The sequence below is a fragment of the Anolis carolinensis genome, chromosome 5, assembly GCF_035594765.1.
Source record: "Anolis carolinensis isolate JA03-04 chromosome 5, rAnoCar3.1.pri, whole genome shotgun sequence".
NCBI classification, from domain to species: domain Eukaryota; kingdom Metazoa; phylum Chordata; class Lepidosauria; order Squamata; family Dactyloidae; genus Anolis; species Anolis carolinensis.
This window is the reverse complement of record NC_085845.1, coordinates 71,915,772-71,938,833: the sequence shown is the minus strand read 5'-3', so window position 1 is coordinate 71,938,833 and position 23,062 is coordinate 71,915,772. Positions and strand designations below refer to the sequence as shown.

Below are 23,062 nucleotides of genomic sequence, written 5' to 3'. Positions count from 1 at the left end.
AATTCTGGAGTCAGTGTGAAGCTTGAGATTTTAATTTAAAAATTAAAGTGGATACTTTGAGTGGCCAGCTCAAGCCAATGACCTTTTATTTATTTATACTCTTGTAATTTATTTGCTCGGGATATTTTGGCTCAGATATAGCATCTGGTTTTCTGTGAGATTTTACTTTTTCAATTTTCCAGATGAGTTGCCTGAAGGACAAGGAGGCCAAGTGTCTGCCCGTTCACATACAATGAGTGAACAAGTCTCCCTGTTTTATTTGTATGCTTTAAAAATATGCATGGCCAGAAGTGCCAATGTCCCTTGCATTCTTGAAGGTCATTTTTGTTTCTGAATGAATCAGTACCTTTGATTTTCAATAGACCTTCCTATGTCATAGAGCTGTCTTGATGGCCCTTGCATTAAATATCTGAGGAAGCATTGGTAGGGGGGTGCCCCAAAATTCTTCAGGGTATTTGGAGTTTCAATTACTTTTTGATATCTACAAATGGATTTGGATTTCCCCACTGTTCTGTTGGATTTGTTGTTATTTCCGAATTTTGTACTGGCTGCTGTGAACTTGTGATTTGTTGGAAATTTCAGTTCTTTTGTCTCCCCCAGACCAATCTATATTGTGAGTGTCCACAGTGAAAAAACAGCATGCCACAAAATGTGCTGAATACAGTTGTATTAATATGTAATGCATATGTAATGCATGCAGTTGTTCCTCACTTTGAACAATGCATGGAAAGGATCTTGTTGCAGTCATGCAAATGTTTGTATTATATTTCCTTTTTCTTTCTTTTCACATTTTAACAGTGCATATCTAAAACACAGTTGAATTGTATAACAGATAAGAAAAGATCTAAGGAACTAATGACTGTAGCAAACTAAGTAAGCAAATTCCAAAGTATATTGTCAGATTTTTTTGAGCTAAGATAAAAATTCAGAAATCCAGGGCAACAATCAAGTAATTGGATGGAGAAAACCCTTTCACTTCATTAAATGAATCACATTGCTGGTTATCTAGTTTGTCATACCTTAGCATTTAGGGTGAGAGGAGATGTTAGCTTGGATTTCTGCCTCAAGCACCCAACATTTCTGTCCACCTTGGAGAATGAAGGGTGGAGATGTAGTTATCAACATCATCTTTAAATAATGAAGAAAAAATAAGGCCAAAAAAGACTCACCAGGACATGGCAAAGATGAATTCTTATGAAATATGAAAATCATATTCATCTTGTGTTCCTGATAAGAGAAGCACAATTAATAACCATTCATGTTCTAGCTTTGACCTTCATTCATGATTCAGGGATCGGATAGTTGAAAATGCCTTTTTAAAACAGTTTGATTGATAGAAGCACTGACTACAGTCCAATGTGTGATGGGTATTTAAAAGCATTTTAATGAAGCTACAAAGGTTGTGATGGGAGCCACCATCTTGGAAGGTGTATTGCTTCTCAAGTGGGAGAAAAGCTAAGGGTGCCTTGTAAGACAATAGTCAGCTGTCACATCTGTGTGTCATCTAAAAACAGAACATGCTTGTTTTAATCAAAAATCTTCATGTTTATCCTAATAAAAAGTGTTAATATTTATCCACCCTACTAAAACATTTACAGTTGATCAACTGAGGTTACAACCTAGAAATAAAATCCATTAATCATGAGCGCAGCTTTCTTCTGAGCAGATTGATATATGCTGCAAGGTTTGTTTATGAAATGTTGATCTTTACATGAACCGTTCCAAGGACATGGGCTACTTGTAACAAAAATTATCTTATCCTTATAGAGGAGTTACATGCAGTTGCTCTTATTGCCTGACAACCTGTTGACAAAGCTAAATAAAAAATTTGTGATCAACAAGTGACTATGTCCAGGTCACATTCAGACTTATTACATGGGGATTGATTACCAAAAGGAATTGTCACAGTTATTTGTTCAACATCCTAATACTTAGAGACCTGTACAGGTTGACCATCCCTTATCTGAAAATCTGAAATGATCTGAAATCCAAAATTGTCCTCATGGGTGATTGAGATAGTGACTGCTTTGCTTTATGATGGTTCAGTGTATAAAAGAAACATTACCTCACAACCTCTGAGGATGCCTGCCATAGATGTGAGCGAAACTTCAGGAGAGAATACTTCTAGAACATGGCCATACAGCCCGGAAAACATACAACAACACTGTGATCCTGGCCATGAAAGCCTTTGACAACACAAAAAAGCATTGTTTCATGCACAAAATTATTCAAAATGTTGTATAAGAGTATCTTCAGGTTCTGTGTATGAAGTGTATATGAAACATAGATAAACTTCATGTTTAGATTTGGGTCCCATTTCCAGGATATCACATTAGGTATGTATAGGCAAATACGGGTACAGTAAAACCCCGCTCGTCTGAGCCCCGCTCGTCCAAGCCTCGGTGCAATCTGAGCGGGTGAATGGGGAGAGCTGCAAGGGCCCTCCTCGTTCACCCGCTTGCTGGCGGGCGTGTTGCTAGGTAGATAGCAAGCTACTTAGCAACACGCACGGGGCGCTTGCCCCTTGGGAGGTGCCCCCTGCATGTTGCTAGGTAGATAGCAAGCTACCTAGCAACATGCAGGGGGCATCCCCAAGGGGCGAGCACCACCTGTGTGTTGCTACCCTGTTTCCCCTAAAATAAGACATCCCCAGAAAATAAGACCTAGTAGAGGTTTTGCTGAATTGCTAAATATAAGGCCTCCCCTGAAAGTAAGACCTAGCAAAATTTTTGTTTGGAAGCATGCCCAACAAACAGAACACCAGAGCATGCATGATTGGTAAATATACGTAACGTAGAGTGTTGGACATGGAATTAATGGTAGTAACAATAAATTCTTGATAGGATTCACAGTTTGCCTGGTTATGCTGGTTTGTGATGACAACTACTGTACAGTATATAAGAAATGTTCATTTTTTTGTTCAACAATTAATGTGAATTCTTCTTCATGGAAAAATAAGACATCCCCTGAAAATATGACCTAGAGCATCTTTGGGAGCAAAAATTAATATAAGACACTGTCTTATTTTCGGGGAAACACGGTAGGTAGCTTGCTATCTACCTAGCAACACGCACGGCCGGCTCCTTCGCCACGCCGGGCGCCAGTGCTGCCGGCCCCCGGCGTGACGAAAAGGTTTCCCCTCCGTTCAGACACAGCCTGAATTCAAAGGAGCTTGCAACTCCTCTGGATCCAAACTGTGTCTGAACAAAGAGGTTTTCCCTCCGTTCAGACACAGCCTGGATTCAAAGGAGCTTGCAGCAATTCTGGATCCAAACTGCGTCTGAACGGAGAGGTTTCCCCTCCGTTCAGACACAGCCTGGATTCAAAGGAGCTTGCAGCTCCTCTGGATCCAAACCGCGTCTCAACGGAGAGGAAGCCTGGTAATCCGAGTGATCCGGGTTGACCGAGCTGAGGTCCACCCGTTTAACTCGGACTACCGGGGTTCTACTGTATTTCAAAATCTGAAAAAATAAAAAATTCAAAACACTTCTAGACTCAAGTATTGAGGGATACTTAAACTGTATAACCTAGTGTAGTGAACATTTATCTGTGAGGCAGCTTCTCATACAGATTAATTGGTTCTAGGCAACCCCATTTATTTATTTTATTTATTTATTACATCATTTCTACCCCGCCCTTCTCACCCATCAGGGGACTCAGGGTGGCCATTTAAGGATAGAAACAGGCCTGTAGATGCTGAGATTACTTTAGGACTATCCCAAAGGATAGATATGAGCTTTGTCTTCTATTCTCATGTTTGGACAGACCGAGGCCTTCCTTGCCAAAGAAAGTGGTTTACCTCCCAGATGTTGCTTATAGAAATTGGGGGAGGCTATGTAAGATTAAAGTCTTCAGCTTATGTGGTGGAGAGCAGATGGCCTTAAGGGTTTGTTTGTTGGGCCCATGGAGGCATGCCCTAGTGCAGCTTAGGGATGCAATGCACTACCAGCTCTGAATATTCTGGGGTTTTTTTATCAGTGAAAGTGTGTCTGTAAGATTTCATACCCTCCAACTCTCTGATTTGTGGTGGACAGTCCCAAGTGATTCTCAGTTGCCCAAGTTTTTAAGCTGCTATTAAAAGTCTCTTCCTTTCACTTTGTTTTTCATCCATAGCTTATTCAACTGATGCAAAGTGCCAAAGTGCCTTGCATTCAGTTAACTCAAATAAAGGGGTAGAAGAGGAGGGAGCACAGTCTTCCATTTCCCTATAGACCAGTGGTTCTCAACCTGTGGGTCCCCAGGTGTTTTGGCCTACAACTCCCAGAAACCCCAACCAGTTTACCAGCTGTTAGTATTTCTGGGAATTGAAGGCCAAAACATCTGGGGACCCACAAGTTGAGAATCACTGCTGTAAATGCTGACACAAGCAAACAGCTGTAATCTTTCCTAAATTTCTTCATTAATATGTTTTGCCATCTTGCACACACTTTGGTATAGTTTGACTAGACATTTCCTAGTTTTCATCTGTGAAATATTGCAGGATATGTTTTTGTTTTCATAATTTATATTCTGCATCCATATATTGTTTGTGTATGTGTCTTCATGGTACATAAATACCTTTGTTTCACTTTGGTAATCCTAAAATGTGGCTGTCACCTAAGAAGATCAGCCCCTTCGAATCATAAGACTAATAAGGGAAGTTTAAGCAGAGTCACTCTTCCAGGCTGCTTGCTGTTGTTATGTAAGTAAAGATGTGTCTTTGAAACGTGTGTCTGAGTACAAAGGTACTGTTACCAGCAGAGGAATTCAGTTATCATTATAGATCTGCAGTGTTGCAAGAACTATTTTCTATCAACAGTGTCTGTCTATAGGAGAAATCCCAAGCCAATTAATGTTTTGGGTTAAGCAAGATGGAAGTGACTTCTTGTAAACATTGAGTATTGTTCAACCAAGATCTTTTAATTCACTTATTTTATTGTAAAATAGTTAATCACATGTGTGGCTATCTTCCACTGAAATCAGTTTGGCACCTCTTTTTGTCTTGTTTGTTTGCCTATCTATCTGTCTGTCTATCATCTACCTATCTTTTTATTTAGAGAGCTGCCTATCATGTCTTTTCACCCCTAAAAACCCCACACAGAAAGGCAACAAGACATATTCAGCTTTAGAAATAAGGTTAGCTTGTTTCATGTTTTGGTCCCCAAGTTTTCCAAGTTCTTGATGGTTATATCTTTTCTTGTATTATTAGCTATTGTAACAAAATTTAATAGGAAAGGACAAAAATCCCTAATATCCATGTATACCATTGGGTATTTATTTACAACAAAAATGATGCTGGGTTGATAGTTTTTCTTTAGTTAACTTGGATACAACAATGCTATTGCTGTTGCTTTTAAACACATAGATTATAAAGTGACATAGTTTCTTTTCTTTTTCCCCTGAAGGCTAAAAATAGCTCTGTGATATATCAATTCCCCTTGCATTGTTTTATGCCGACTACATGGAACAGATGTTAATTACAGTAGTAACGGTTGCCTTTCATGAATACTTTTTCAGGCAATTATGTGAACAGCTTAGGATCCTGGCAAATTAGTTAAAATTATTTTATCATTATGTGCTTGTTTGCATTTGTAAAAGCTAGCAATTAAGTGCCTAAAAATGGCCAGTGACTGAAAACACTTGCCGCTGCAATGCTTTTTCTCCATTCTTGGGGTATATAAGAAAGATACTATCCATCTCAGAAACATTAGTTGAGAAGCAGTATCATGTGTGCTACCTAAATTGTTAGGTATGCATCAGTTAATCAGAATTAATGTAATTATTTTTATGCACCCTGTATCGGTCTCCTGATGACATTCATTTTGTACTACCAGACTTGCTACATGAGTTTTCAGCATCGTGTAGGTTTGAGGGCATTACAGTGCTTGCTTCATGTAACAAAACACCATTAGTGTACTTAGATTCCTTAAACCTTTTGCTATTCTAATTTCATAAGGAATCCAAGACCAGCAGAAAAGAAAGTTACATATACAGTGTCGATGAAATATAGGAATTATCTCAATTTTAATGCTCCTTTTTCTCTTGACAGCTTTGCATATATTTACAATTCATAGAATGTGCTTAACACTTTTTTTGAACCGTAAAATCAGTAATTCCTAACTTTAGAAATGCTTTGGCTTTGTGAGATTTCTGCCGTTCCATTGTTTCCTTGACAGCAACAATATAGATGCCGCTATCACCATGGGAATGGTTCTTTTGAATGAAGCTGCCACCTCCAAAGGAGATGTTGGCAAGAGGAGAAGTAAGTTCTTCAGTGTGCTGGGTCAAATTATGGCAGTTGTTATGAAGACATGCAAATATACCAATGCCTACCTAAAAATTCACAGTTTTAAAATGCATGTTCATCTTTTCTAAGGTATTTGCAAATGTATTTACATATTCACCAACACATATCTATATACAGACTTGGAATCCAAAGAGCTTCCTGAAAGGTGGCTCTTGCATTTCAAAAGCAATTCTCCAGGTTGGTTGAAGAAGTATTGCTTTGCTGGTCACAGTAAATTATAAAAGGATCCCCATACACACCAAACAAGCAGCTGTTTTCAAAATAAATTGGAAGGGAAGAAACTGATTGTGAACCGAGCATGCACTGTAATCGTTTTAATCCTTGCTTCCGGTTGCAGTTCTAATCCGCATTACATATAGTTTGCTTTGCTTCAAGAAGCATTTTTCCTTTTCTTCATTGGTTAAAGCTCTTTTGCTGCATCTTGCACACATACAGAGATTCCTAGTCTGCATGACCCTGACCTACATAGGTTGGTTGGTAAAGGTTTCCCCTGAAATTAAGTCGAGTCGTGTCCGACTCTGGGGGTTGGTGCTCATCTCCATTTCTAAGCCTAAAAGCCAGCGTTGTCTGTATACTCCTCCAAGGTCATGTGGCTGCCATGACTGCATGGAGACCATTACCTTCAGTACCTATTGGTCTACTCATACTTTGCATGTTTTCGAACTGCTAGGTTGGCAGAAGCTGGGGCTAACAGAGAGAGCTTACCCCACTCCCCGGATTTGAACCACTGACCTTTTGTTCAGCAAGTTCAGCAGCTCAGCAGTGTAATCCACTGCACCACTGGGGGCTCTGACCTACATGTTACTGTTTTAAAAGTCATTCACCCAACTGCTTATTGTGCACATGGTGTTTTGTCTAGTTTTAACCCTCTGCTTCATTGGAACCAACTGAGCAATCACTGCCTTTCTTCATTCAGGGGGTAGGATCCAGATGCCATGAATTTGACAGTCTGTGGCAGCAGGCAATTAAGTTGTAGCTTTTAAAAAAATGAAGCTTCTGAAATAAACCTGAAATAATGTTTCCTGAAACATATAATTCCAAGTTCATGCGTTCCTCTAGCAAAGTCTCAGCACTATGAAATCCTTGCTACATTGGCACCCGTACTTTTCTTTTTCTTTAAACAGCCATTTTCTTGTCATTTACAAAGACAAGGAAAAGCAAACTGTTGAAAATCTTTTTTAAAAAATGGATTGTGTTACTTTAGATAGTATAAGAAGAGTGCTTTCAGGTAATTTCATACAGGGACAGTTCTAGTTAATCCTTAGTCATTCCACTTTTTCAATAGCTTTTCAAATGCTACAGTTTTTTTCTCTTCCTCATCCTTTTCTCTTTTGTCTCAACTCTTTCAAGTGTTGTAAAGTGAGTTCAAAATGTAAAAGCAGTTTGCGCACAGTTAACTCAGGGGAAGGGGAAGACATGAAGGGACAGATTCTTACCAAAGTGGGCTCAAGCAAAAGCAAAATGCTGCAGTCTCGCCTGTCTTTTGCGTGCCTTCTTATTAATAACTGTTACTACTCAAAATGCCTAGTCTCAATTGCTCATTACAATGCTAGTCAAAAATTACACCAAGTGTAGAAAATCACTCAATAGTGTTTATAATAATAATTATAGTAATTTTATTCTTATATCCCGCCCCATCTCCCCGAAGTGACTCAGGGCGGCTTACATGGAGACCAAGCCCAGTATGCAACAATAAAATACAACAACATAAGATACAGTCAATTATAATAAATTAATACATAAAAACATATTAACAGCATAAAAGCATAAACTCAACAACAACCGATAACCAATAACCAATTGGTTATTCAATGGCATGTTCAAAGATTGGAGACAAGGCAATAAATTATGCATGTGCAATATATTGCAAGGTCACTAATATGATGGGCCGGTAATAAAGTGCAGTGGCTGGATATAGGTGGAGTTCAAAGGACTCCATCAAATTGTGCCAAACTAGTCAAAAGCACATTGAAATAACCAGGTTTTCACGTCTATTAGACAGTATGCAGAAAGAAGCCAAACTGGGAGATAATCCTAAAAGAAGAAAACAGTTTCAGAATGATTTATGACATCAGATTTTTTTTCTTTATTAGCGTACAAAGCTCCTAATTGGATATAATACTTGTTATCCTACATAGTGTATAAAAATGCATACATAATAATAATAATAATAATAATAATAATAATAATAATAATAATAATAATAATAAACGTTATTATACCCCGCCACCATGTCCCCAAAGGGACTCAAAACAGCTTACATATGGGACGGAAAGTCCAACAGACATAAAAGCAAACAGTCCATTAAAATAAAATCACCACTAAAATAAAATAAAAACATCATAAAAAACAACAACAATCCATATGAAACACACTTAAACATAAGAGAAAAAAGATAGCAGCAACCAATGACCATAATTACAAAAATGGGCATGACCAGGCTATAAAGGGGTCGAGCATCTGATAGTGCAAAACAACTTACCATAAGGCCAGAAGATGAGTGGGGTGCAGAGAACAGAGTACTGTCTGGCGACCTAGGGACTGGGCATTTAAATTAGGGACTACTCGTTCTGAAATGCTTGCTGGAACATCCAGGTTTTCAGATCCCTGCAAAAAGAAGAAAGTGTGGGAGCTTGCCTAATCTCCCTGGGGAGATGTTCCAAAGCTAAGGGGCCACCACCGACAAGGCCCTCTCCTTCGTCCCCACAAGCTGTGCCTGTGATGGTGGTGGAAGCATAGGGGAAGATGCAGTCATGAAGATAGGTGGCACCCAAACTGTTTATTGTTTTGTAGGTCATAACCTGCACCTTGAATTGGGACTGGAAACTTATTGGCAGCCAGTGGAGCTGCTTTAATAGGGGCGTCATGCGCTCCCTATAAGTAGCTAGTTACATTGCTGAATTTACACAGCACTTGCCTATCTTGACTACAAAGTTTCAGACCATAATTTGTATCAAATTGTAATTTTTTGGGCAACTTCATAATTTCACCATCTTAACCACATTCTCTCCTGCCAACCTAGCAGTTCGAAAACATGCAAATGTGAGTAGATCAATAGGTACCATTCCGGCGGGAAGGTAACGGCGCTCCATGCAGTCATGCCAGCCACATGACCTTGGAGGTGTCTATGGACAACACCAGCTCTTTGCCTTAGAAATGGAGATGAGCACCAAACCCCAGAGTCAGTCATGACTGGACTTAACGTCAGGGAAAACCTTTACTTTTACCTTTAACCACATTCTGCTATTGCATGGCCATACTTGTCCCACTTTTCAGCTCTAAAATGTTGGATTCAGTGGTATAAGGCCAGTTTTGTATTTATCAGGAGAGGGCAATTCAATGGCATGGGGCCAGTTTTGTCACCCAGAATCTGATGGCTATCATATCACTTTCAAAAATGGATTTTTGAGGATGAAGAAAAAGAAGTGATAAGATGTTTTGGCCATTTTGATCACACCCTGGAGTTCCTTGTCCACATATATATTGGTTTTCATTTATTAAATGTTGGAGTATATATTATATTGCTTTATATTAAGGAAGTGTCTGTTTTTAACCAGTATCAGAGTTCCTGAGGAAATTTTTATATATTGTTGTTTTTTCCCCCTAGTAATATGCCTGGTGGGATTGGGTCTCGTTGTTTTCTTCTTCAGCTTCCTGCTGTCCATATTCCGCTCCAAATATCATGGCTATCCATACAGGTAAGTCCCAGATAACATAGCTATATATTTAACTAATGGTTGTCAACCCATTACCCTTCCCTTGCATTTAGCTGTGACGTATGAACTCCTGAACAGTCTTTTTCTTGTATCTGATGGGTTTGTTAGGTTTGTTGGGATGATCAAATTCAAAAATATAAAAATGGCACTTTGGTCTTTGAAGGGTAGTTCTGTTTGCTCCATTGATGTGGCAAGGTAAGACAAATATACATTCTGCAGGATGAAATACAAAATCTTGCAGTGTTCCTCCTCTGAACATAATCTGAGTCTCTCTATAGCTATTTTAAGCTATTTAACCTATGGGATTTGATCAACAATAATTTGATTATAGTTTTCAGAATTGCTGTCCCTAATATTGAAGTACTGATTGAGTTTCATAAGAACAAATTATATCTATAACTCCTAGCTGTCTGCAAAGACTTCTGGAGGATATTCTAGACTTCATACTCTGTTCATGCAGGGTACAATATACAGCTTGTTGGGCTCTACTGCTGAATGTTCATCCAATGATGTATCCAGCTGTCTCATACTACTGAACATTGCAGAGAAAGGTAGTAGTAGTATGAAAGCTGTAGGTTTGTCTGCCATTGCTGTTCTTCCAAACAAAAACTTCAGGCTTCTTTAGAACAAGATTTGAAAATCACTGATTTTGCTACAGAACATTCTGACTCACATGATCTCAGACCTCACATCTTAGTCGATTCTTTTATATACCCCACAGCTGAGTTTTGGTTTCCCTTGTCAGTTTACTTCATTTTTAATGCGTCTCTCCCCCCCAAGAGCAGATACAGAACTTTACAAAAAGGCCACTGTTAAAACTATTTTTTCTCTATAATTTTTCCACTTCTATCATTTTGTCCTAAGCAATAGGGTTCGCCAGGAGTGGAGAAGAAGGCAGAAATGCCTGTCCATATTTGAGGCTCATTTTCAACCAAGCAGTTTTGTTCATGTTCTCATTCATTCTCTCTCTCTCTCTCTTTCTCTCTCTCTCTCTCTCTCTCTCTCTCTCTCTCTCTCTCTCTCTCTCTCATACATACACACACATTCCTACACATATATACATATGTGGGAGATCTCTATATTGCTTGCCAAGTAATTGGAATGATTCAACTCATACTTAGTTTTCAGTATAGAAACCTTCAAACAGATTGCAACATAACAGTTTTTAAAAACCTACATTTACTGGTTGCACAGTCAATATTTTATAAATATTCTGGCCTTGTTACCTGTTCCGATGCTGCATCAATGTCATCCATTCCTACACCCTTGTTCTTAGGGACTTCTTACCTAACTCTCTGGGGATATTCTATTCACTGAGCAAAACGTTGCTGGATTCATTAAACTTTCCTTGAAAATCCATTTTGTCTCCTGAGGTATTCCTCACAGGCTGTGCTACTGTCTTGCCTGTCTACTTGGCTCCTGTATGTTACACATTCTCCCTCCAGGCATACAAGTAATTCACATTAGTTTTAATGAAAAATATATGTATGTTCACTAATGACAACAGAAAAAACTAAGGTGTCTTGTTACTTAAATAATATGTTGATTTTGGAGGGTGGACACTCCCTTTGGTACTACTAATTGCTTGACCGCAATTTAAAGTTATTTATTATTTTAGTGCATATTCTTGTGTTCTATCGTAGTTTTTTTTTGTTTGTTTAATGGGTAATCTTCATGCCTCTTTGTGGTTTGGAGGGAAGGTTCTGTAGTGTGGCAATATGAAACACACTGACTTTTTCCCTCTTTGAAATAGAGAAGAATCACAAGTCCTTTATATATCTCTTCTGTATCCAGAACATTTTACCTGTACTGTTAAAGGGAGGGTGGGGACCGCCTGTGATCCCTGTTACCAATGTTACATGTGTTTTTTTAAATGATATTCCCCTCAGCAAACTAGCTGCTGCATTTTTCACCAGTTGCAATTTCCCAGTCATTTTCAGAGAGAGACCCATATAGTTTCAAGGCAGCCCCATTCATTTCACAAATTTGGAAAAGAAAAGAAAGCATGGCTTCTTAGCCCTGACCTATGCTCCAGAGCCTTTACCCGGATTTGTTTCTTTCAAACCTTTTGCAGTAGGAAACCTAGCTGTATGTCACCACTTTTTCCAAGCTTAGAAAAAAAAATCTGAAAACAGATAGTTTCCATTTCAGATACTGCCTTTATCTTCTTCTGAAGCTGAGAAGGAGTGACTTGCCCAAGGTTACCCAGTGGGTTTCAAAGACTGAGTGGGAATTCAATCTCTGGTCTCCAGCGTAATCTATCAGCGTAACCACTATGCTGGTTCCTCATTTACAGCCTTCTATTACTTTACCCATTCAGTGCATCTCAGTGCTGCAATAGTAAAACTAATTTCATGAGCAAATTTTAGACAAGAAACATAGAATGATTTCTTGATTCTTATACCAGACACATTTTACATACCTCTCTTAAAATATAGTCAGCTCTCCATATTCACTAGGATTAGGGGCCCTGGACCATCACAAAAGTAGTAAAATCATAAATTAAAAAAACTATTGTTTTATTTGGGAGAACACCTCTCATTGAATCTCTAGATCCCCCAGCACAACCCTATAGAGTTACACTGAAGGGCATAGAAATTCCCAGATAGAACATTTTAATCAAATCTGCAAATGAGTCAAACCTAAAAATGTGACAGTTCAACTATAGTTATGTGCAATGTGTACTTCTTTAAACTGTAAGGAAAAGAAGCTATCATCTAAGTTCTCTATGGAAACCAAGTACAGTAGAGTCTCACTTATCCAACACTCGCTTATCCAATGTTCTGGATTATCCAACGCATTTTTGTAGTCTATGTTTTCAATACATCATGATATTTTGGTGCTAAATTCGTAAATACAGTAATTACTACATAGCATTACTGTGTATTGAACTACTTTTTCTGTAAAATTTGTTGTATAACATGTTTGGGTGCTTAATTTGTAAAATCATAACCTAATTTGATGTTTAATAGGCTTTTCCTTAATCTCTCCTTATTATCCAACATATTCGCTTATCCAACGTTCTGCTGGCCTGTTTATGTTGGATAAGCAAGACTCTACTGTATTGGGAATGCAGGTTGTTTTCCCCATCCTTCTTGCTGTAGTCCAGATCTCAATGATATTCCTGCATCATTCCAAATGCTGCAGCATTCAAATACCACAATTAAAACTAAATGTTGAACAAATACACATACAAAGGCAGAACTGGAAGAGACCTTCAAGCTCATCTAATGTAATCCTCCGCTGAATACAGGATTTGTAATGCAGGATACAATTACAGCATCTTTGACAGATGGCTTTTCATCCTGTGCTTAAATACCTCCAACAAACGGGAGTCCATCACCTCCCAAAACAGTCTGTTGGGCAATCCAGATGAACAGTTAGCCTCATTTCCAAGCTCTGTTCAGACAGCTTTTCCCATTAGTGTCACCTAAAATTTAGCTAAAACCAGCTTCCTTGTAATTTTCATCCATTTATTCTAGTCTTACACTAGTGGATTGGAACCAGCACTTTTAACTGTGCCCAGCAACAGACCAACATCAGTGAAGCTGTTGCCATAATTGAGTTCCCTGTAATCAGCCTTAGTCTGCAGTCTGGACATAGTGTTTTGGATTCTCTGAAGTTTCCAAGGGCAGCCTTATGCAGATCATTTTACGGTAGTGCAAATAGAATTTGATCAAAGCATGTGTCACTACATCCGTGTCTAACATCTCAAGGAATAAGCACTGATGAGTCCAGGAATATGCGGTTAAACTGAGATTTCAGGAGATGCATGTAATTCAGCACATGCTGAATCCCTGTTTCCTGATCTGTCTTTCAAATAACCAAGAGCACCTCTTGTCTCAATGAAACTTGAATGTATTCAACCTCATCCAAACCATTGTTGATTGAAGACTTGAAATGGCTTCCTTTGAATTATATGGAAGGGAGAAATAGAGTTGTATATTGTCAGCATAGTTATATCATCTTGCCCCAACATTGTGGGCATTCTGTTCCAGCAGTTTCATGTGTATATGAAACAGCAGGTGACAAGACTCAACACAACCATAACCCATAAATCAATAACTAGCATGTCAAACAGAAATCACCCACAGCATCTTCTGAAACAGCTCTACTAAATGATGTCAATGCTGAAAGAGAAATGTGCTTTCTTTGCTGATGCTAGTGTCATAGCTAGGCTTTCCAATGGAATCTAGGCTATGCTTGGTTGGATCCATTCCAAGTTTTCTGCCATCAGCGCAATCCTCTGCCATGTTAATTTCATCAACTCTAGTAACTCAATGTGTTAATTTGCCTCCATTTCTTCTCTATTTCTCAAGCCCAGAGATTAACCAAAGCTTCAACAGGACCATTGATCAAGTTAACAGGATCATAAAAACCACCAGGAAGCCATTCAGAGGTTTCACGCTCCTGGGTTCAATCATTCTTTTATTAGTACTAGTAATCATGCAATGTTGATCTAGCTATGGAAAAGACATAACTTTGTTCACCTTGGTAGGTGACCTATGCAAGGAACTAGACAGTTAGAGGGCATCCCTGTTGTATCTGCTGAACCTCTTTTTCTTTCTTTTTTTAATAATGTTTATTCATATTTCAATTACAGTAGAGTCTCACTTATCCAAGTGTCGCTTATCCAAGTTTCCGGATTATCCAAGCCATTTTTGTAGTCAATGTTTTCAATATATCGTGATATTTTGGTGCTAAATTCATAAATACAGTACAACATAACATTACTGCGTATTGAACTGCTTTTTCTGTCAAATTTGTTGTAAAACATGATGTTTTGGTGCTTAATTTGTGAAATCATAACCTAATTTGATGTTTAATAGGCTTTTCCTTAATCCCTCCTTATTTTCCAAGATATTCGCTTATCCAAGGTTCTGCCGGCCCATTTAGCATGGATAAGACTCTACTGTATTAAATACAGCGAAAGTGTGAGAACATTATTTTTTTTAAGAAAAAGTGAGAAAAAGATAGTATAGATCAAGAATAAGAAGAAGAAAACAAAAAATACCCACACCCATAGTTCCTCCTGATTCAAACAGAAAAAAAAACAAAAAACAAAAAAACAAGCTCTTTGACTTCCGTTCTTCCTCCTTAAGCCGTTGGTTGTTTGAAATATAAATCCATAACCCCATTTAGTTCAGTAAAAAATTTCCCAATAGTATTATTTCATGTTTTTCTTTCTTCCCAACACTCTTGTTATGTTTCAAAAATATTCTATTTACTCATGTTTATATAATCTTCAAAAATTGACCAATCAGTCATTTTTATACCTTTACCATTACTCTGTTTTAGTAAAAAAGTTAATTTGTCCATATTCTTTATTTTCATATTCCGTATCAGCTGAACCTCTAAATGGCTTGCAATACAATTGACTAAGACATCCTTCTGTGGTGCTTTGGGTTCAGGCTTGGAAATGCTGTTTTACAGTGGCTCCATTCTTTCCTGGAGGGGTGCTCTTAGGAGATGGTGTTGGAGAATACCTTGTCCATTGGTTTGTGGAGTTCCTTGGGGTTCAGTCTTGTCCCCTATTCTATTTAACATATTCATGAAATCTTGGAAGAAGTTGCTTTGAGTTTTGAGGTCAGGTGTCACTAGTATTTACCAGCATTGTCATGCAATTCCACCTAGTTCTAAGGATACTGGTGCCTGGTCGCTGTAATGGATTGGATGAGGGCAAACAAATTGCAGCTTACTCTAGATTAGACAGAGGTGTTCCTGTTCAGTCAAAAGGCATACTCCCGGATGCAGCTCTGACCTAGATTTTATCAGTAATCCATGGATGCTCTTTCACAGTTAGTGCAACAACTGCACCCATTCCTGGAGAAGTCAGATCTGGTGGGATACACATTGGTTATCTCCTGTTTGGATTCCTGGAATGCATTCTATGTGGGGCTTCATTTGAAAAGTGCTTACAAACTTCAGTGGGCATGAACAGTTGCAGCCAGGTTGTTAACTGGGACTGGTAACATGGAGCACCCAATTCCCTTATTGCTATAGCTGCATTGACTACCAATCTGTACACACTTCAGAGTGCTGATTTTGTCTTACACAAGTTAAGGTTATTTAAAAGACCATATCTCCCTGGATGAGCCCATTAGAGCTCTAAGATCTTTTGCAGAGCCTGTTTTCTCTGTCTCTTTGCCCAACCACCTTCTCAGGCTTGTTTGGTGGAAAAGAGAGAGAGGTCATTCCACAAAGTTTATTGTGTGCTTTCAAATCATTTCCAATTTATAGTTATTCTAAGGCCATTGGGTTTTCTTGACATGATACATTTAGGGAGGGGATTGCCCTTGCCTTTCTCTGAGGCTTAAAATATATGTCTTGCCCAAGGTCACCCTGAGGGTTTCTATGGTTGAGCAGGGATTCAAACCTTAGCCTCCAGAGTCACATTCCAATGCTCAACTACTACACCATGCTGGCTCTAGATGCTGGACTAATTAGACTTTATTTTGTCAGTTGTCTTATATAACTTAAATTTCTTGAAGCATTGAACAATATCTACCTGTTAACTTCAATTAAACAGAGCCTCCAGCTAATCTTCCGTATGGACAAACCATGTGATCAAATAAAGGGAAAGAAATTGCTTGGAAATTTTATCTCATATTCACAATATATTCCCCCAGCCATATGTCTTGGGGCTGTTCCTTTTACAAGTTTACAGATATGCAAATCACATTGGATGGTCTTGTAAGGGTATCTCACTGGAGCTAAATAGTCTTCTTTTTGTATTCATTTTCTTGGATGTGAATCTCTTAGGGATAAAATTATGAAGTTTGCCAGGCTTTTTCTGGCATTAATTATACTGTTCTCAGGAGATCTGTTTTCCCTATATACATTTCTCAGCAGGGGATTTTCAAGGACATTAAAGAAATTTAACCCTTGTTCCAGTGAGTTCCTTCATCTGGAGTATTTTCTGACACCAATGAAAAATTCTAGTATACTGTGGGGTATAAAAGTATCCCACTCCCCAATAGATTTATTGAGACAATTCCTGTCTCAGCTGGTTGTTGTCTAAATATACATGACAAATGGCAGAAACTCAGCAGGACTGTATAAAATAATTCAGGCGATGATGCTGTAAAATGTCTGTCTTATAGGTCTTGCCCTGTGTCAAATCTGCAACAAAATGTAATGTGGGAGAACTAAAAGATCCCATCTTCCACAATGAGAATCATGAGAAATTGTTATACTTTCCATTAACTAAAAACTGTTGTCACAGTTGTTACTATGTGTGAATCACAGGATCACTTGTGTGAATAATTTACTTGCAAAGTTTGCTCAAATGGCTACACAGAATTGTGTAGGGGGGGGGGCACCATGAAATGAGCCCCCGGTGGTGCAGTGGGTTAAGCCCTTGTGCTGGCAGGACTGCTAACCTGAAGGTTGGGTTGCTGACCCGAAGGTTGCTGTTTCGAATCCGGGGAGTACATGGATGAGCTCCATCTGTCAGTTCCAGGTCCCCATGCAAAGACATGAGAGAAGCCTCCCACAAGGATGGTAAAACATCAAATCATCTGGGCATTCCCTGGGCAACATCCTTGCAGACAGCCAATTCTCTCACACCAGCAGCAACTTGTAGTTTTTCAAGTCACTCCTGACACAAAAAAACCTATCAATACCAATCTTCCAAGTTTTGTGTCCTCTGTATAAACCATGCCGGTGAGGACAATGGAAGTCGCCGATCAACATATCCAGAAGACACAAGGCTGACTAAGACTGATCTAAACTAGCACTTCCCAGGATATCTGATATGAGGCAACAACAATTCTCCCTTATCCCAAAGTGCTGCATTGATATCCACTAGTTGTACTTGTTTTTCTCCCTTAGAAACTTGTCAGGGACAAACAGCCAAAGATTCAGGGCTTTTCTGCACTGCCATATAAAATCCAGATTATCTAATTTGAACGGAATTGTATAGCTGTGCAAACTCATATAAACCAGTTCAAAGCAGACAATGTGGATTGTCTGAATTGCTAATCTGGATTATATGGCAGTGTACAAGGGGCCGCAGAGATCAGTACTGATCTAGTGATGAGCACTTTGAGTAGCACTGATTATAAGACTGTCTCTGAATTGCACTCATTAAATGGTTCAATGAATGGATGGAAATTTCATTGACTAAGAACAAACCTTCCATCTTCTCAATATGCCTAATGGAAAGCAGTGTGATATGTTTCTGAATACATGAATTATGCTACTAATTTCAAATATTACTTCCAGTTTTGCTAGGAATGTGTTGTTTTATAATTGTTTACTGGAACCAAATATTTGCCTCTCTTTGAGTCATACATGTTGGTCATAAATGTGGTAGGTTTAATATGCCTATGAAAGTAGAAGGGAATTGCCATACAAGATTATCTCCTCTCTGTTCTTTTTATGGTTTAATACCAAATATTTGTATATTATATTATATTATATATTCCTTAGTAAATAATTGTACATTGCATATTTTTCAGTTTGATTCTAATGTATAAATGGTTATTCCTTACTCAAGGGCTTGCAAATCTCAATTTTTGGAAAACAGAAGGAAAGCAAAAACTACATGTGCGCCTTTTTCCAGCATTTAATCATATTTTTTCTTTCTTTACAGCTTCTTAATTAAATGAATTCAAGTGAGATTAGCAGAAGGCTAATGTTTACTAGGAAGATAAGCAGTTACTGATAGTATCTGCTTACCAACATTACATTTCTTCAAGAAACTTTGCACTTGGTTCATCTGCTTCCTGTGATAAATTACAGCATTTGTGTGGAGGACAATATTGTGTTTGTACCTTATTAGCAAGTGATTCATCTAATATATAATGCATAGCAAATACTGGATATCTAAGTGAAAGATATAGTAAATAGGAATGGGGCTATGATATGCTTGGTGACCCTGAATTCAAATAAAGTTAACTTTATTGGGTAAGTCGGGGGGGGGGGATTGTTCTGGTTGCTGTTTGTCTTCTTGTAATTCTGTTGCAACTGTGTAGATTGTAGTTGGGAAAAAAGTCAAAAAACGTTTGAGATGTTGAAACTATACTCCTTTGGCATAAAGTAATGTAAGATTTATTAGTATTAAACCAGCTCTACCTAATAAAGAAGACAAAGTCCACACATCCACACTAGAAAAATTCTTTATCTTTTTTTTTTCAGTTGGCATTTTAAAACCCAAGGTTGCTGCATTTTTAACATTGCAAAAAAAAAAAAAGGAAAAGGTCCAGAGTTGTTCGGGAATATTTTTAATAGAAAACTAACAAGCACCCAACAATTCTTGAGCATTGCTGACCTCCCTTCAAGCAATTCTAAGGTTATTTCAAAGAGAATTCCTAATTTCCTCCTTCCATCTTATTCTAATATGTTACATAAGAGTAAACACTCTCTGAAGCAATATTTGAATTATTTGAAGATGAAATAATAAAGCTTGCAATGCACTAGATGTGTACTCATTCTGGCTTTTTAATATTTCCTAAACGCTTTGGGATTTTCACTTATATATAAGGTGGTAGAGTGGAGTCATATTCTTCAAAAAGGACTAAATTTTGCATGAGAAACACAAATTTAATGCTAGGGAGGCACCTCCCCTTGCCCAAAAATTTTCTCCTGGAAGTTCTTAGCTCTCTTTGGAGCTTGTGCCAAATGCTTTTACGATGTATGTTGTACAGTGTTAATTCTGTACTCTGTATCACTGAGAAAGAAAGTGTGTGGGTAGCAGTCTAGAGATCAAGAAGCTGAGGAGTCAGTCAGTAGGTGGGAAAACCAAGATAGGCAAATGATTGAACAAAAGAGTAGTAAGTTCTAAGGGTCCAAGAAGCAGAGCAAAGTTTTCAAATTGGCTTGGGTAACTTTTCTACACTAGTTCAGAAATGGGCAAACATTTTGCTTCGGGGGCCACATTGCAGCCTTGGGAGGGGAGGACGGTGCCACGAAGGGGCAGATCAGGGCCCAGGTCATTCTCAGATTGTTCTTCTGGAATACAGATGGGATTGCTCCTCCCATCCTTATGCCAGGAGAAGGGCAAGACATGTGGTGACTACCCCGATCCTCCTCCCCATCCTCCTCCCCTGATCCTTGGGCTGTCTCCTTGGCATTATGATGGGAGGAGAGCAAGACAGGCAGTGGCTGAGAGTGCTCCGAAGGGCTTTCAGCTGCCTCATGCTTTCCTTGGGTTATTCTCCAGGCATAAGGATGGGGCCACTTGTACTGTCCTTATGCTAGGAGGAGGGTGATATAAGCAGTGACTGAGAATGATCCAGAGTGCGGGCCACCATGTCCTTATGCCAAGAAGAAAATTAGGAGGGCCTGAGGTAAGTGCCCAGAGGGTCATATCCAGCCCCCAGACCTTAGTTTGCCCATGCCTGCACTAGTTCCAGCAGTTGACCAGTTGCCTGCCTTATCTAGGGAGGCATAGTATTCAGTGAGGATAACTGAGGTAGCACTAATCTGCGGAAATGCTTAGCCCCTCCCCAAGCACTCTGGTACTGGCTCTTTCTTAGAAAATAGCACAACACTCTGAGCTCTTCCAGACAGCGCCAAAATCTGCCTTTTAAAAATGGGTTTAAAAATCCCGGGACCTGGCAGCAGATTCGCACACAGACCTGTCAGTCCTAGTATATAGTCCCCTGCCAACCTAACAGTCTTATTTTGAAATGGATCATGATGTAGGGCGGATGGGGGACATTCAGAGGGAATCTTTTTTTAAAAAATGCACTTGTTATGTGCTGGACCGTATATGTGCACATGCAAATATCTTAATATAAATATAAGCAGATTTGCATGTGGACATATGAGGGCCAGTGCATAATGGAAGGAACTTTTTTTTAAAAAAAAATCTTCCATTAGATTTCTGTCTTCCCTCAATTGTTAATTCTATTTCTGTTTAAGATTGTAAAACGTAAAAGAAATGATTTCGGAGAGTTCTAATCACTTTCCATTTGTGCTTCCCTTGAACCACCTGTGTGTCCGTTTGACAGCCCAATCAGTAGATCAACTATTTCAGGCTTTTTAAAAGCACATGTGTGCTGGAGCCATCTACACATGGGGGAGGGAAGGAAAGCACATGTTTTGTATGACTGCAGGGATATATAGTCATGCAAAGATGCACATTTCCCAGCCAGAATTGGTAATAAACACACTTTTTTAACACATGCCTCTTAATCCAATCCCTCCCGCATTTTGGCTAAGTGTTATTTAGCCACCACACCCCTTTAACCCATTTACAGAAAGAAAGCTTTGTTGATAGTGTTGGCAACAGAAGTCATTTCCACTTCGGGGGCATCTGGGTTTGCCCTTGATAGTTCATCATCTGAAGATGAACCAGACCCACCCAAGTATTCAATCTCTCTGTGGGTTTGGTGGTATTACTTCTACTTTCCTCTACTGAGAATCCTATTGCTCTGAAGAAGAACTTGGCTGACCTCAGACTGAATGGAAAGAGGACTGGGATGCTTAACAAGTATCATCAGTTGGATCTGCTTCATCCTCAAACAATAAACTCTCAAAGGGGGCATGACAAGGGGAACCATACAGTGGCATCCTTCCATTTCGAATCTCACATCCATCATCCCAGATGGATGCCTGACAACTGGATTGGGCTACATCCCTCAACTAGAAGACAATTCACTCAATTCTCACAGATCCTCCAAGCCTCTTTGCAGCTGTACAATAAAATTGTGACCTATTTATTACAATCCGATGGATCTTGTGTGTTCACTCTTATGCAGAGCTAAGGCTACTAATGCTTTTGCTCCTATATTCCTATTTTTGTTTTAAAATTGGATTTGAAGGTATATGTTTGCCCAGAGATGATCTAATTCAGCTCCTCTTGTCCAGCTAGTCTAGTATTCGACGATTAATTACTAGGTTGAACTATCTGCCCATCCAACTACAGGATTTTCTGCCACTACTACTTTGCACTTTATGGACTACTTTGACTGAGAAATTACCTCTCCCATTTTGATATATTCAACACTTTGGCCCAGATCCTTGTTTTAGTCTCTTGTTTTTAACATTTTATGCTGTATATTGATTTTATGATGGTTTTATTGATATTGATGTTTTACTGTTGGAACAATTGTTTTTTCATTTTATTGCTGTACGTTTCAGGCTCGGTCCCCATGTAAGCTGCTCCGAGTCCCCACTGGGGAGATGGGGCGGGGTATAAAAATAAAGTTATTATATTATAGTTAACTTACGCATCAACTGTCCTTAGTTCACTGGCCAATTCAATCTCATATTTTGTAATGTGAGTAAGTAAGAAATGCCTACTTTGTGTCTAACTCAGTTCTCAGATTAAAATGACATGGAATAATGACCCAGACTCCGGTGCACTTACAGTTAAAGGACACTTTAATTGCAAGTGACCATAAGACCATAGAATTAGTGTTAAGTAAACATGAATCACAAATATATGTTTACATTGGGCAGACTGAAAATATTTAAATATTCTGTGAACTGCATGTCAAAACCTGTGTGTTAACATATTCTGTCACTCAGAAAAGTAAACTCAAAGATACTGCATAATTTGTCTTAATACCGTATTTACTCTGTGCATATCATTCAGGCTTATCCTGAAGTAAGCATGACCAAAATGCTCAGAGATGAATGCAAAGAGAAAAACATTTTGTAGCTTTTTGAGCTTCAGAATGTACTTAAAAAACTCAAGGTAACCTTTAACAAAATTTAGACTGCAGGACTTCTTTATAGATCAAGAACTGAATAATATATACTCACTTTATCACAGAGAGAATCCAAACATGGGTTAAAGTTATGCTAACTGTGCCTAATAGTATGCTGGTGTTTCCACATTTAAATTCTCTTTTCACGTGACACAAGCAATGATCTGGAATAACAAGCAGCTATGCACATCACTTCTACCAGCAGGTTTTTCTTAGTGCTATAAAAAGAAGCAAATTAAAGTTTTCTGGCTGCTTGTCTTTCTTTTGTGTTGTGTAACTTGCACAGTTTTGGTTAATGTTACTGTTCCCCCATCTGCATTCATAGCATATATTTTCTTGATCAAATTCCTCTCTTATGGCATTCTCTTGGCTTGACCACATTTACTGACCCACTCATT

General features: G+C 38.7%; 1 protein-coding gene across 3 annotated transcripts in view; it reads left to right on the top strand.

Annotated features, from left to right (window-relative positions):
* The window catches only part of tusc3 (tumor suppressor candidate 3), a 193,548-nt gene extending 171,372 nt beyond the window's left edge, over positions 1 to 22,176 (top strand). For all 3 annotated transcript variants that reach the window (XM_008111711.3, XM_003221566.4, XM_062981522.1), the window contains 3 exons: positions 6,167 to 6,241; positions 9,894 to 9,984; positions 18,599 to 22,176. In XM_008111711.3, the coding sequence (XP_008109918.2) occupies positions 6,167 to 6,241; positions 9,894 to 9,984; positions 18,599 to 18,614 (182 nt within the window). In that variant the 3' untranslated portion in view covers positions 18,615 to 22,176. The remainder of the gene's footprint in view (positions 1 to 6,166; positions 6,242 to 9,893; positions 9,985 to 18,598) is intronic.
* The last annotated feature ends 886 nt before the right edge of the window (positions 22,177 to 23,062 follow it).